Here is a 15152-nt window from a genome sequence, read left to right as displayed (position 1 = left end):
CCTTAAAAATCAAATCAGAAATCTTTTCCACATACGTCTTTAGTTTCTACTCTGTTTATGTGGTAAAAATATCCATTCCAATATAATATCTTCCCTCTGCATTAAAATTCCTGTAGGAGAATGCTTAGAGGGTAAAATAACCAAAATGCAATCAAGCTTTGAATCCAAATAATCCACATGTGTATCATCTAATTTCTTTTCCACCAAAGCCAATTCCGTATCAGCTTCAGCTGATAATTCTCTTGGACTATTAAAGTCCTTGTCACCATCTAAGGTTTTGAACAAATTACCCAGTTCATGATTTTTTTTTTTTACCCCAATAGTGGGCCATAGATGGGCAATGTCTCCCAGCAATCTTTGAAAGTCATTAAGAGTCTGTAATTGGTTGCTCTTAATTTTCTTCTTTTAATATCTAATTTTTATAGAGCTATTTTTATATCCTAAATAATTAATAGAATCTCCTGTTTGTATTTTTCAGGAGCAATTTGTAATCCCCAAGAAGGCAAAATTTTCTTTACTTCTTAACAGTCTTTCTAAAGGATCTACATTTGAATCAGCCAGTAAAATATCATCCATATAATGGTAAACTATAGATTGAGGAAATTGCTTATGTATGATTTCCAATGATTATTGTACAAAATATTGGCACAGTGTGGGACTATTTAACAGCCCCTGTGGGAGGACCTTCCATTGGTATCTCTTAAAAGGCTGAGAATTATTATAAGTAGGAACCATGAAAGGAAATTTTTCTCTGGCTTTTTTTTTTTTTTTTTTTTTTTTTTGTAAAGGTATAGTGAAGAAACAATCTTTTCAGGGCTGGAGAGATGGCTCAGGAGTTAAGAGCACTGGCTTCTCTTCCAGAGGTCCTGAGTTCAATTTCCAGCAACCACATGGTGGCTCACAACCATCTGTAATGAGATCTGGTGCCCTCTTCTGGCCTGCAGGGACATATGCAGGCAGAACACTGTATACATAATAAATAAATAAATCTTTAAATAAATAAATAAATCTCTTTAAAAAAAAAAAAGAAACAATCTTTTAAATGAATAACTATAAGAGGCCATTCTTTAGGGACCAGAAAAAGAAATAGAATTCCAGTCTGTAAAGAGCCCATTGGCTGAATCACTTTGTTAACAGCTCTTAGAATGGTTACCATTCTCCATTTTCCAGATTTCTTTTTAATAACAAATACAGGAGAATTCCAAGGGCTGGTTGATTCTTCAATATGCTGAGCATTTAGCTGCTCCTGTGCCAGCATTCGAAGTCCTACAATTTCTCTGATGCTAAAGGCCATTGCTCAACCCATACAGGTTTGTCTATTAAACGTTTTAAGTATACGGCTCTTGGTGCCTTTGAAAGATCAGCAACTGTTGTGCTTTGTTCATGTACAACCTAAATGGTCAGTGACTGTTCTTTATAATGCCTTCTAATATTTTTCCCAGAAACATATGTTAGTTTATAGTTTGTTTCTGAGATTGGAGGAATTTTAATCTGAGTATTCCATCTGTAACAAATCGTATCCCCATAAATTCATTGCAATTTTAGCCACATGTGGCTTTAATTTTCCTCTTTGTCCTCTGGCCCTATACATTCAACCCATCTCATGCTCTGTTTTACCTGGGATAACATTCCAATCCCTAAAAGCTGACATTTACCTCCTGAAGAGGTCAATTTGGATGTCAAGATTCTCATTCAATTATTGTTCCGTCTGCACCTGTGTCTACAAGCTCTTCAATAAGAACATCATTTATTCATATTTTTAATTTTGGTCTTTGTTCTTTTATAGAAATTTGCCAAAATGTTTGTTTTACGGTATCTCCTGATTTTTTTCTTCTCTCTTCTATGGCTTTTTCATCCACCAGAGCAGTATGATTTTTTGCAGTAGGCATTAGGTTCTTTAATTGCTCAAGGAAGAAGTTTCTTCCATGATGATAGAAAAGGAATGAACAGAATTTGACATGGGGGCCTGCAAGAGGCCCCTCAGGGTGTTTCCCAAGGCAAAGGCAAAGGATTACCTTGTCTTTTCCTTGCTGATCTACATTTATTACTCCAATGTCTGCCTTTGCCACACCTTCTGCATAATCCAGAAGGAAGGGGCATTCTGTTGGATTATTCCTTGAAAAAACATTGTTTCTAGGAACATCGTGTTTACAGTCCCTTTAGGTGACCTTGTTTACAGCAAATGAAACATTTGACATTTCAATTTTTCTTCAAGCCTCTGGAAACCACCTCTGTTATCCAAGCATCATTATAGTTATGAGATTCAATATTGATTGTACCTTGGATCCATTCCTCCATGGGTTCTGATCACTCCTTTAATGTCCTAATTACCTTTTTGCATTGTGTATTAGCATTTTCAAAAGCCAGAGATTCAATTATTATTTGTCTAGCTTCTGAATTTGGTATTATTCTATTTATTGCTAAAGTCAATCTTTGTAAGAAATCCATGAAGGTTTCTTTTGGGTCCTGTATAACTTTTGCTAATGACTCAATTTTCTTTCTTACTCCTTCAATTCTGTCCCAAGCATTCATGGCTACTGCATGGTGTAAAGCCAGGGTGTAGTCATCAGATAAAGATTGCCTTTATACATCAGCATAATTTCCCTCCCCAAGATGTTGGTCTTGGGAGATTTCAATACCTCTATCCCTACTCTGTTCAATGGTCTTAGCCTCTTCCTTCCACCAGGTCCTCCATTGTAATTGGGGACCATCCTGCAAGACTGCTGTAACCAAGTCTCTCCAGTCTTGAGGGATAATTGTATTACTAGTTGATCACTAGTTTAACATGTGCTTCTGAAAAGGTAAATATATTCCATATGAGACTGTCACTTCCTTGAAGCTCCTCAAGTCTAAAATTTGCACAGGAGTCCATTCAGCTCGTACACAGCCTTAGGGTTATCTATCATTTGGCAATTCCTGTAAGGTTACTGAATAAATTAAGGTGGGTTATTTGAAAGCCTTAGACTGTTTGTAACCTTATAATGTAATGCTGAGATTGGTTTTCCTTTATATTCTTCTGTCTGTGTCTGAATATTGCTATGATCTGTTTTAACAAGTTTTTCTAAAACTTTCATCTTGGCACTCATATTAACCAACTTTTTAAACAATAAAATAGAAATTATCAAACAAACAACTTTTGTAATTGACGTTACCTAAATCCCATCTACGTTAATTATTATCCTCCCATTTAATTGTTCCATTTTCAAATCACCTATCATATTATGAAACAGAGACCAGACTTTCTCCATTGTAATAGTGCTTCCCATTTTTTTTTTAATCTGGGAAAATGCTCTCTCTGTCTTTTTTTAAAAATCTGATTCCCCACCTTTAAGAAATCTCAACTTTCTCATCAAATCTGCTGACAATGCTGATTCACATGATCAGGAAGTGAAGCAGGTACCTAGTGTGGCAGCAGCCAGAGGAGGAGGTCCAGTGAAAGCCCACCATGCACCAGGAGAGGGAACCTGCTGTCTGAAAAATGCACTCAGGGCAGCGTGAGGAAGAAAGTTGTGTAGTGGGGGCAGTCTAAAAGGCAGAGCTGGCTGATGGTGATAGGCTAACTCTGAAAGGAAAACCTAACTGGCAGGGTAATAACTATGGCTGCATGTAGCTCTAGCCTGTGCCAGTAGCTGCATGCCACAGGCAAGTCGCTTTTTCATGAATTCATGCCCCAAAAGTTGGATGCCAGATATTGAACAAATCCTAATTAATCCTATAATAAAATCCTGGAACCAGATATGGGGTAAATGCTGGAAGATCAGAGGAAACAAGACACAGCCACTTATCAACTCCTCAGTCAAAAAGGGAAGATCCTGTCTCCATGAATCCTCAGACAGAATGTCCCTGAGTCTTCATCTGAAAGAGCGGAACCACTGTTTCCTCCCACCTTACATTCCTTTGTGTGCCCAGCCATATGACTTCCTGTCTCAACCTTTCTAGTGCTAGGATTAAAGGTATGTAACTTCCAAGTACTGTGAATAAAGGTCTGAGCCATTTATACCTGGTTCTGTTTATCTTCTAATCTGGATTAATCTTGTACAGTCCAGGGTGACATGGAACTCACAGAGATCTGTCTGCCTCTGCTTCCCGAGTGCTAAAATTAAAGGTGTGTGCCTCCATTGCCTGCCTCTATGGCCAACTAGTGGCTGGTTCTGCCATCTGATCTTCATGCAAGTTTTATTTGTTAGAATACAAAAAAAAAAAAAAATCACAGTAATTCAGAGGCGAACCTGAGGTTTTGTTCTTTTTTTTTTTTTTTTTTTTTTTTTTTACCATGACTCAATATATTTCAGGTATATATTTTCTTGTCTTCCAAATAAAATGTAAAATACTGTCTTCAATTTTTGAACTATAAATTTAATCTTTCTGTGCACCATCTACTTCCTGTGCAGCAGATCTTTTGTATTTTCCAAAATAAAACTCTATGTGGAGGATAAAAATTTTGTATTTAGATGATACAAATTCATACAATTAACTTTCTCCTTTTGCAGCTTGGTTATTTTATGATTTCATGAATGTCACACCATAAAACATTTCTACTGTTTAATGGGTTTCTTTCTGTAAGTAAAATGCCTTTACAATTTACTTATCTAATAATCTACAAATAATATGCTGTTATGTCCATGTTCTATTTCATTGTGCCCTTATTCTAGTAGAAGTATAGATTATTTCTACCTACAATATTTTATCATTTGTTCTTAGTGCACTGTAGTTTCTCACTGATGATTCACTATGTATGAGTAAATATTTCCTTTTAAAAAAGATAAGCATTAAGTATAAGGACTATTTCCTAGCCTTTGTTGATATCACAACTTTTGCTCAACAGGAACAATACCTGATGATTATAACATGTACAGAAAGGCCATTGATTGTAACTCACTAATTATGCAACACCAGAGAATTCATACAAGGGAGAAACCCTACAAGTGTGAAGAATGTGGTAAGGGTCTTAGTTCTCATAAAACACTTTCCATACACCAGAGACTTCATACAGGAGGAAAACCCTACACTTGTAAAGAATGTCATAAGGACTTCAATACTCGCTCATCACTTTTTATACACCAGAAAAATCATACTGATAAAAAAACCTACAAGTGTGAAGAATGTGGCAAATCATTTTACTATCCTTCAATGCTGAAGCAACATCAAAGTATTCATTCTGGAAAGAAACCCTACAAGTGTGAAAAATGTGGCAAATTATTTTACTATCCTTTAATGCTAAAGCAACATCAAAAAATTCATTCTGGAGAGAAGCCCTATAAGTGTGAAGAGTGTGGAAAATTATTTTACTATTCTTCAATGCTGAAACAGCACCAAAGTATTTATAGTGGAGAGAGACCATACAAGTGTGAAGAATGTCACAAAGCCTTTCATTATTACTCAAGCCTTAAAAACCACAAAGCAGTTCATACTGGAGAAAAACTCAACAAGTGTAAACTGAGAAGAAAAAGATTTACTAAGCCTGCCTTCCACATGGAGGACAAGGCAGCTTATATATATCACAGAGAAAGCCTACAAGTGTGAAGAGTGTGGCAAGTGCTTTTGCTCATCTTCATCCCTTAGAGTACATCAAAAAATCCATTCTGAAGACAATCCCTACACTTGTGAAGAGTGTGGCAAAAAGTTTTCCTCCTTTGCACACCTTCAAGAGCATCAGACTGTCCATACTGGAAAGAAGCCATACAAGTGTGAAGAATGTTACAGAGCCTATCGTTATCACTCATCACATCACTAAACACAAGAAAGTTCATACTGGTCAGAAACCCTACCAGTGTGAAGAGTGTGATAGATGGTTTTCCTCATCTTCATCTCTTAGACAACATAAAAAAAAGAAAATTCACTCTGAAGAAAATTCCCAAAACTGAGGGGAATGTACAAACACTTAGTTAATTGTTTTATCTGTACTTAATACATGATAGAATTTATATGGGAGAGAAATCTTACAAATGTCTTAAAAAGTTTACTTCTCAACACTTAAAAGAAAGCAAATGATTTATTCTGGCTACAAACTCCCATGAGTATATGAAGTGTGGTAAAATCTTTGCTGATAATTCAGGTCTTATCCACTCTAATGTATCCATAGAGGAGAATATTAAGTTAATTATTTTGGAATGTCAACACAAACATCTAATTATCAAGAGCACAATCACTAAGCATGTCATCAGAGAAGAGTAGAGACTTCTCTTTGCTGTAACCAACAACAGTTTGTTCAAGCAGTGTGTTTGAAACTTGCCTTGATTAATGGGTCTCTTTCTTCTGTAACTATAAATGTTCCCTGAAACCTTTACCATGTCATAACTTATTCCATTGGGTTCCTGAAATCTGATATCTGGTCTGTGTCATAGTTACTGTTGTTTTTCCCAGTGGAGTCATCCAAGCTCCTGTAATATCTCGCCTTGGTGTGTAAGAAGCTGTCTCTCAGCTAGCAGGTTTTCACCCAGCATTTGGCTCCTGAATTCTTATTGGTAAAACAAAAGGCTAGAAGTTAGTTAAAACTACAGGAAGGCTCTTCTGGTCTTAGGCCTCAGCGTCAAGGCAGCAGCTACAGAGACGCAGTCATCAGCTGAGGCAGAGATGGCATCAGGTGCAGCTGCTGTGCATCAGATAAAAAACAGTGCCCGTAGAGCAATAATGATAGGAAAGTTATGAGAGCAACCAGTCACTTTCTGTTTGGATTTGAAGCTTATCCACAAACGGTAACTGGTGTGATGTTAATTTGGTGATATAATTTTGCCTGGCTAGGTGATAAGCCCTAGGGTGAATTTAATGCTGTTATTCTAATAAGTGGATACTAACTAAATGAACCCAAGTTCTCATCCTTATACTCAAAGAGTCAGGATCCCAAGTCCTCATCTTTATACCCACATTGTAAAAGAGGTCCCTTACAAACATCTAAAGCCACAAGTCAGAGACTCCTGAGGGAAAAGAGGAAGAAAGAATGTCAGAGGCAGAAACAGTAGATGTCTGCACTGAGACAGCAGAAATGTTTAAACATTTCTAGAACAGTGAAACTTTGCTAGAAATGTCAGCACCATTTCATGCTTGAACACACTGGGGCTATTGCTACCTATACAACACTTCCACAGGCTATACCCCAGCATACAATAAGCATGGTTGCATAAGGGCCTCACTATGTCTCTCACCCTGTGGAGGAGCTATTGGCAATTGATGGCTCCTGAGGGAGACAGTTAATCTGAGAGTCTTCCAGGTTCCAGTCAACTGTCCTACACCTGTAGCTAGAGTTTTCCTGCCTTGCCCACAGTCAGGACAAATCTTTGTCACCCGCCAGTCCCACAGCTGCTCAGACCCAACCAAGTAAACACAGAGACTTATATTGCTTACAAACTGTATGGCTGTGGCAGGCTTCTTGCTAACTGTTCTTATAGCTTAAATTAATCCATTTCCATAAATCTATACCTTGCCACGTGGCTGGTGGCTTACCGGCATCTTCACATGCTGCTGGTCATGGTGGCATCTGGCAGTGTCTCTCTGCCTCAGCCTTCTGCTTCCCAGAATTCTCCTCTCTCCTTGTCCCACCTACTTCCTGCCTGGCCACTGGCCAATCAGTGTTTTATTTATTGACCAATCAGAACAATTTGACATACAGACCATCCCACAGCATACACCCCTTCACATGGAGGGAGCACTAAGTGGGATGAAGAAATAACAAAGAAAAAGCCCACCAAGGTGGGAGAGTAAAGTATTTTAAGGGTAAGAAGCAATAGGTGAAGGAATGTGAAGATTTGAATAAAACATTTAATATTCGTGTAACAAATTCTCCCCAAATAAATATCATTTTACCTTATTGGTTTTGTATATGTCCAAACTTGACTGGTTTTAGCAGTGATTACAGCTCATGCATCTGGACGTTATAAAGGTTACTGAGGGCCAGCTTCCTACTGGCAAGGCATCATGAGGGATCAAGTGAGTGGACTACCAGAAGGGATCAGATGCTGAGAACTAAGGAGCCCTCTACCTGTTTAACCTCAGGAAATAAACGGGGATGGCTTTGAGGAGATGAAATGCAGCCAGACTCACCTCATATCTTACACTTGGCTTTGCCATGAGAACAACAGAGGGATGGTGAACAGTAGTCTCTCCACCTTCCCTGACCTCCCTCCTACATCTATAGGGATCACAGCTGTTTTTGTTCCTGGTTATCCATCATTATGAAAGTTAGGGAAGGTATGTAACAGTCAAATGAACTTGGAGGGTAGAAAGTTACAATACTTCACATACCTTCTATCACTGTGTTATTTTTAAAAAAATGTATTAACGTGTAAATGGCATATGCACATTGGAAAACACAGAGAAATGAATGAGCCTCTAGATTACATAGCACAGAGAGTCTATACTTCTAGTTTTAATTTCCATCATAGATAATAACAAAGAAAGGCTGCTATGTGGGAAGGTTCTGTTTTTTTAAAAAATGTCTAAAATGTGATCAAGCAATATAGCTTGAACAAAGGTCAGGTTCTTATGTGTATGTGAGTCAATGTTTTCTTCATGCTTGGAGTCTCTGTAGACCTAGTTATTAATTTCCTCTGAATCTAGAGAGATATTTCCTTATGAATGGAAATAACCATAATAAATATACATTTGTCCTACAAAAGAATGATTTTTTTTAGAGCTACAGTCTGTGGTGAAATCTCAAGGGACCAGTTTAAGTGAGAAGTAGCAGAGACACCCTCTTGGTAGTCAATACTGTAGTAGAGACTCCCAAGCTCAGGAGTAACTAATACAGCAAAGGCTCACACTGTCAGAAGGACATAGTATAGCAGAGCCAGACAGACACTTAGGAGTAACACTGTAGCAGAAACATACATGCTCAGGAGTAAATAATCTTAGCTGACCTTTCTCATTTGTCTGTTTAATTTTAAAGCCTATTATTTTGATAGTAAAAAAAAAATCTTATGTGAAAATTAACAAGACCTGAAAACTACAGTGTTGTGTAATGTTATTTTAAGTAGGCAAAGGTGCATTGCATTTTTTATGCTGTGTAATATCACTTTACCTGTGTAAAGGTGTGTTACACTTGTTTCTGCTGCCTTTGTTAAAAATGTAAAGATGTGTTGCATTTGTTTCACCTTTCCTGCCTAAGGCAACTGATTGGTCTAATTAAAACCTGAATGGCTAATAGCTAGGCAGGCGAGGGATAGGTGAGGCTCTCAGGCAGAGAGAAAAAAATAGGAAGAGAAATTTAGGATGGAGGAAAAGATCAAGAGAACAAGAGAGGGCCACAATAGGACCAAAAGCCTGGCAGCATTCAGACAACCATGGAAAGAGCAGGAAAGCAATATATACAGAAAAATGAAGGATAAAGAGCCCCAGGCAAAACATACATGAAGAGAAACAGGTTAAGTTATAACAACCAGCAAGAAATGAGCCTAAGCTAAGGCTGATCATCCCTAACTAATAAATGTCCATGCCATGATTTAGTAATTTGTTGGTGGCCCAAGAAAAAGCCTGTTATACTACAGAGGTCATGAACTTCAGTTAGAACAGATATTCTGAACAGAATCTGAGGCATTCACATTGGATTTGACACTGTCTGTACTGAATATATTTTATGCACTGATACACCATGAAACTAAAATCCACAACAGAGTTGGAACCTGAAAAAAATCAATTATCTTATGTCCTCTTTCACAACCCATGTTCATTACCTGCTTTAAATCCTTCCTCATCCCCTAATACTTAATGTTCATTCTCTTTTGTACTTTACATACTGGACACACATACACATCTCTTCACATATGTCCTTAATTGCCATCTAGATTAAATATATGAGGAAGAAATGCAGTGTATTTCTTCATATGATAGTGTGATGTCAACTCATATACATTCAACATCCATCCATTTTTCTGTAAATTTTGTGATTAGATTTTTTACAGTTATATAGCATCCCCTCTGTGTGTGTATATGATATACACATTTATATTTACCAACTTATTTTCTTTCTTTTATATTAAAATTTTTATTCATTTTACATACAAAACACAGATGCCCCTCTCATCCCTCCTCAACTCCCCCAAGCCATCCCCACCTCACCCACCTCTCATCCTTCCTCCAAAAGTTAAGACTTATTTTCTATTCATATCTTCATGAACATCTATTTTGATTTAGGTTCTTTAAAATTGGGAATGTACAAGCAATAAACACGGGGTAGAAATATCTCTGTATTGAGGTATGAAGTGCCCTGAGCATAGCCAGGACTGGAAATAATGGGAAGTGTTCAGAGACTTAAAACCTGTTTCCAGCGGTTTGAAAGACATTGGGGGTGTGAGGTGCTGATTTGGCAGTTTCCAGGGATCACTGGACCACCCATAGTCTATGCTATGGTAGTCTCAGAAGTTACTTTGGGTCTGTGGCTTTCTCTATTCACAGCCTGTAGATAGTAGACTGCACTGCACCTGCAGTTTAGTGCCTGCCTCCAGCAGGCTCAGAAGGTCCAAGGAGTGACCAAAGATTTGACTCCATGTCGTCCACCTGGCTGAGCAGCAGCCATATCAACCTGCACTGACTTCTGAGGTCACTGGAAGGAAATCTTAGTTGCAGAAGGCTCTCCTTCGCTTTGAGGGTAGGCACACTTTTGAATGTTTATACCCTGTACAACCTTGCTTCCACAGTAAACATGAGGACTCATGCATTCATGGCTGAGCTATATACTCCAAGCTGGGGAAAAAAGACTGAATGCATTATTTGCATTTATATAAACACCTTTTATACCAGGAGATAAACAGTAGTAGTCTCAGTTGGACTTGGGCAGCCTTAGCTGTTCTTAATCACACAATGTCTTCTTTGGCTGTTTGTTGATCTCCTTTTCAATGTCTCAGGTCAGGGGCACTGACTCAGGATGGGAGAGTTAGAGGACCCTTAGAGAAGCGCATGCTTGAAGCTGATGGTGGGAAAAAAAACCCTAGCTTCAAGAGCATGTATTTACACATATGCAATATTAGCAATACTCCAAAAACGATTGTTTCTATGTATTTGAAAAGTAGAAATATAAAGAAGAGTAGCCATGTGTGGTGGGGTAGAAATCAAGGGAGATCACAGTCATAGGGCAAAGGAATTTCAAGGACAGAGGGAATACTGAATCACAGAGGAAGAAGGCTTGGAGACTTATTATAAAGAGCTGGCTCTAGGATGCAGTATAGCTTCTCTAACTTGCAAGCCACACAGCTAAGGGGCCTTCCAGTACAGAAAAAGTGGTCCTACACCTTAGAGCCACTGTGAGTTAGGGTCTGGTCTCCATGGCTATGTAGGTTCCTGGTTGATCAGGGTTTCAGAAGGGTAAACATGTATAGAGTGAATACTGCTTCCAACATGGTACCTCCTGCTCAGGGACCCCCTGCAGCCACCACAGCCATCCACTCTGGCCTCCCTCACCTCAGGATGTGAGGACAACAAAGCAGCCCAGGTTCCAGTCTGTGCATTTTGCACTAGGTTTCTTTAAGGTAACTGGACACTGAATAACAGTTTATCAAAGCCTTGTGACCTCAGGAGGAGAAGTATCTGAAATAACTAATTGCACACTGACGATTATTCAATAATAGGAGCTGTTATCGGGATAACATGATGGATAGTTAGTTTCAGGAGATTATGAAATGTGCTAAAAGAGAAAGGTATTGGACTGGATAAATATTTAAAAGTTTGTCAGTTTGGGACCCATTTCAGGATGAGAGATTAGTGTAAGAGAGGTGTTGTGGAATAATCTTTTTGTACACTGTGAAGATGTGTCTTTGCATGCACCCCAAGTCTGCCTTGGGCTTCTGGGACAGGAGAGCTGCCTGGAGTACCATGGAGTAGATGATAGTGCAAGTCCAGGATTGCAAACTAATGATGCTCAGCTGACTGCCTGCTCCTGAGGTGGAGCTGGGAGCTCAGTGAGCAGCTTTGGTGGGGAAGCATGCTTCTCTAGCTGAGCGGTTCTCACATGGATGCTGTCAGATTCCTCAGAATCTGTAGAGCAAACGGGGTCTGGTCTTCCTGAACTCTGTAGCCGGCCTAGTGTAACGGTCTTGAGGTGTTGATTGTGTTCATTTCCTCTGCCAGTTAAAAAATTCAGGAAGGAAAGCCCAAGGCCCAACAGTTCACTCATGGGAAATTCTGAAATACGGACAGATGTCAGAATCAGCTGCTATAGAAAAGCTTTGACTAGGGTGAGAGAACACACATTCTGCAGACATATGGAGGGAAAGACCCAGTGCAAAGCTGAATGGGGACTAGAGAAGCTGAACCCAGGTTCACCTTGAGGGCTGGGTTTTCTTAAATCTTTGAAAGGTCCTCCATCCCTAATGTAGGGATGAGTAATTAAAAAACAGTGCTGGTGTCTTTCTTGTACCAAAATGATTGTGTCAACATGTCCTGATCTGGCCTTAAAGTGTTGAGCTAGTCCAGAAGCAGGATGTCTAGGAACAGGTGAAAAACTCTCATGGCCGGAGGTTCCAGTGCCAGGCTTTTGTGTCAGGTCAGCAGGGTGAGGAAGAACTCTCAGACCTGTGTGTATTCATGTGATTTAAAGTAAACAGACCTGTGATAGAAAAGAAACTCCAGTCTACTCTATTGTACATCCCTATCATCTCTGAATTTGGAGGGGGAGGCAGGATCCTTTGGTCATTCCCTGCTTCATTGGAAATTCATGGGCAGCCTAGGCTACCCAGTCTGTGACAGAAAACACTTGACCATACTTTATGGACATAAGAAATACTTCCTAAGGTTCATTTCATGTTTCTGAAATTGAGCACTATGTTACAAATCCATACAATCAACACTTTACTGACATAAGAACTACAAGTACTTAACATCTGGGGCCCATTCCAGGAGTAATTTAAACTTTTTTCACTATCATGCTTTTGGTACAGACATATTTTGGTGAAGAATCCTTCTTTGCATTGCTTAAATATTTCTCCCTATATGCAGCAACTATTTATTTTCTTAGATATTAATGTATTAGTTACTGTTGTGACCTGATGCTGATTTCTTCTGGTTTCACTGGTTTCTTCCAGTTTGCTCCTTTCATATCTAATCTGAGACTCCATTATTTCTTCATTTCCATTCTGAGTTCTTGACTGATGTGGATGCTCTGGTTACATTCCTGGGTCTTTTTCTGCAGCTGCAGCAGGGATGCCTTCCCCTGTCCTTACTCCAGAAGTTCCACTGTGTGCAGATGCTTCTTACACTGAGCCAGAACAAAACCACTTCCTCCCTGTCCTTCACATGGGCACTGCCATGTCCAACCAGTAAAGCAAAATGCTCATGTTGGTTCCTGCTCTTCACAGGTCCAGTCCAGGTCCCCTTGTTGAGCAGTCCTGTCTCTTTCCTCCCAGGCTTCTTTCATTGTATTCTAATGTCAGTGTGAGGGAGGGAGTTCCTTGTGTTTACAACTCATGCATGAACCCTGCTGTGTTAGACATGTCATATCTGGAAAACTCTGGAGGGGAGGTGTGCTGGGTGGTGACACCCAGTTCCTGCTGATTGATCTATAGGACTATGTCAGAGGCCATGGAGAGACATTGTAAAAGATTGAACAGGGGTCAAGCACATGCAAGGAATAAACCTGAGCAGCACAGATTTTCATTTTGGTTATGTTGGTACCTGTCATAGTGCCCCCCATTGTCATTATCACACGCAGTAACATATCAATTACATATTTTGAGTTCAGAGGTGTCTGCCTGCCCTGCCTATTGTCTTCAAAACTGCATTCCATTGTTCTCTTCTCTGCAGGATCTAGTTTAATAGAAGTCAGTCAGACCTGTGTCAGTGCGTGTCCCAACCCTTGACTGGAGACACTACACTTGTTGCTTCAAGAAACTCAGAAACATTATACAGACGATTAAAATTCACAAATACACCTAGACATCTAATGGACACAGCAAGTGATATTTACTTTGAAACTAAAGTCTCATTATATAAACCATGTTTCTCAAAAGGGACATTACATTTGGTCTCCTACGTTTTTTTTCATGGTTCCAATTCCATTATCTGAGTCATAGTATTTCAAAATGTGGTAAGTTTAATCCAAAAGAATTAATGATTGCTGCATGCCACATTTATTAGGTAAAGAGCCAAGATAGCGATCCAGGAGTTGCTACTTGATGATGTGTTTTAAGCACTAGGTCATTTAATCAGTACACTGGCAGTTTTGAAGGGGGGGAGGGGTCACTACTGTTAAGTGATATTTGAGGAGCAAACACAAGGGTATGGGAGTGGGAAGATACAAGCAATGCTCAGGTAACATTAAAATCACAACACATGGACCAGAACACTTGCAAGGCTAACATGTCAGTCAAAGGCTCCACTCATACTAATACATCTCATGCTGTGGATCTGGAGGTGAAGACCAGCTTCACTCCCCAGGGCTGTCCTGCTCTCTCTGCTTCTTCCTCCCATACTTCACTGCAGGCAGCCAGACACAAATCCACAAGAGGAGGAAACTCCATGCCTGGGTTCCGGGAATTCTTTCGCCTAGACTTCTGGGAAATGTAGTATGTGGCACTGTGACATCACGGGGAGCCATCCAGGAAATCCCAATCAGGCTTTCTGTCGACACACGTGCTTCTTCTTCAAAGTTTGGCTAGAGTTCTGCCCTACTCTGCATTCCTGTTGCGTCTCTGACATGGAGGTTGGTCCAGGGTACAGCGCAGCCTGAGTCACTGTGCGGGGTGCGGGGGTCCGTCTTGGAGGGAGCGGAACTGGGCTGGGTGGGAGGGCGGAAGAAGCTGCCTTGGAGGTGCTGTGCTGAACTGACGGGGTCACGTGAGGTTGCAGGTCAGGTCTGGGGTGAGGGCCATAGGGACTGTGCCTTGAGTGACAATTTCCTTAGGATGTCCCCTGCAGCCCAAGTCCGGCTTGGTCTTTTAGGACAGGAGAGCTGCCTGGTAGCGCGGAGTAGATGATAGTGCAAAGTCCAGGATTGCAAACTAATGACGGTCAGCTGACTGCCTGCTCCTGAGGTGGAGCTGGGAGCTCAGTGAGCAGCTTTGGTGGGGAAGCATGCTTCTCTAGCTGAGCGGTTCTCACATGGATGCTGTCAGATTTCTCAGAATCTGTGGAGCAAACGGAGTCTGGTCCTCCTGAACTCTAGCCGGCCTAGTGTAACGGTCTTGAGGTTTTGATCGTGCTCATTGTCTTTGCCAGTTAAATAAGTAAGA

General features: G+C 40.0%; 2 protein-coding genes across 3 annotated transcripts in view; both read left to right on the top strand.

Moving 5' to 3' along the window:
- Positions 1 to 7300, top strand: part of LOC114685528 (zinc finger protein 58-like) — a 28190-nt gene extending 20890 nt beyond the window's left edge. The window contains 3 exon segments of the mRNA XM_037209366.1: positions 4826 to 5463; positions 5465 to 5722; positions 5724 to 7300. Of these exon segments, the coding sequence (XP_037065261.1) occupies positions 4826 to 5463; positions 5465 to 5722; positions 5724 to 5864 (1037 nt within the window). The 3' untranslated portion in view covers positions 5865 to 7300.
- Positions 7301 to 14487: 7187 nt separating this feature from the next.
- The window catches only part of LOC114685531 (zinc finger protein 58-like), a 127234-nt gene continuing 126569 nt past the window's right edge, over positions 14488 to 15152 (top strand). Inside the window, exon 1 of one of the 2 annotated variants that reach the window (XM_037209356.1) lies at positions 14488 to 14623. In XM_037209356.1, coding sequence (XP_037065251.1) covers positions 14489 to 14623 — 135 coding nt within the window. In that variant the 5' untranslated portion in view covers position 14488. The remainder of the gene's footprint in view (positions 14624 to 15152) is intronic. The other variant, XM_037209347.1, reaches the window with a different exon arrangement.

Source organism: Peromyscus leucopus, chromosome 11 (genome assembly GCF_004664715.2).
Source record: "Peromyscus leucopus breed LL Stock chromosome 11, UCI_PerLeu_2.1, whole genome shotgun sequence".
Classification (NCBI taxonomy): domain Eukaryota; kingdom Metazoa; phylum Chordata; class Mammalia; order Rodentia; family Cricetidae; genus Peromyscus; species Peromyscus leucopus.
The sequence above is the reverse complement of the archived record's forward strand: the minus strand, read 5'-3'. Positions and strand labels throughout refer to the sequence as shown.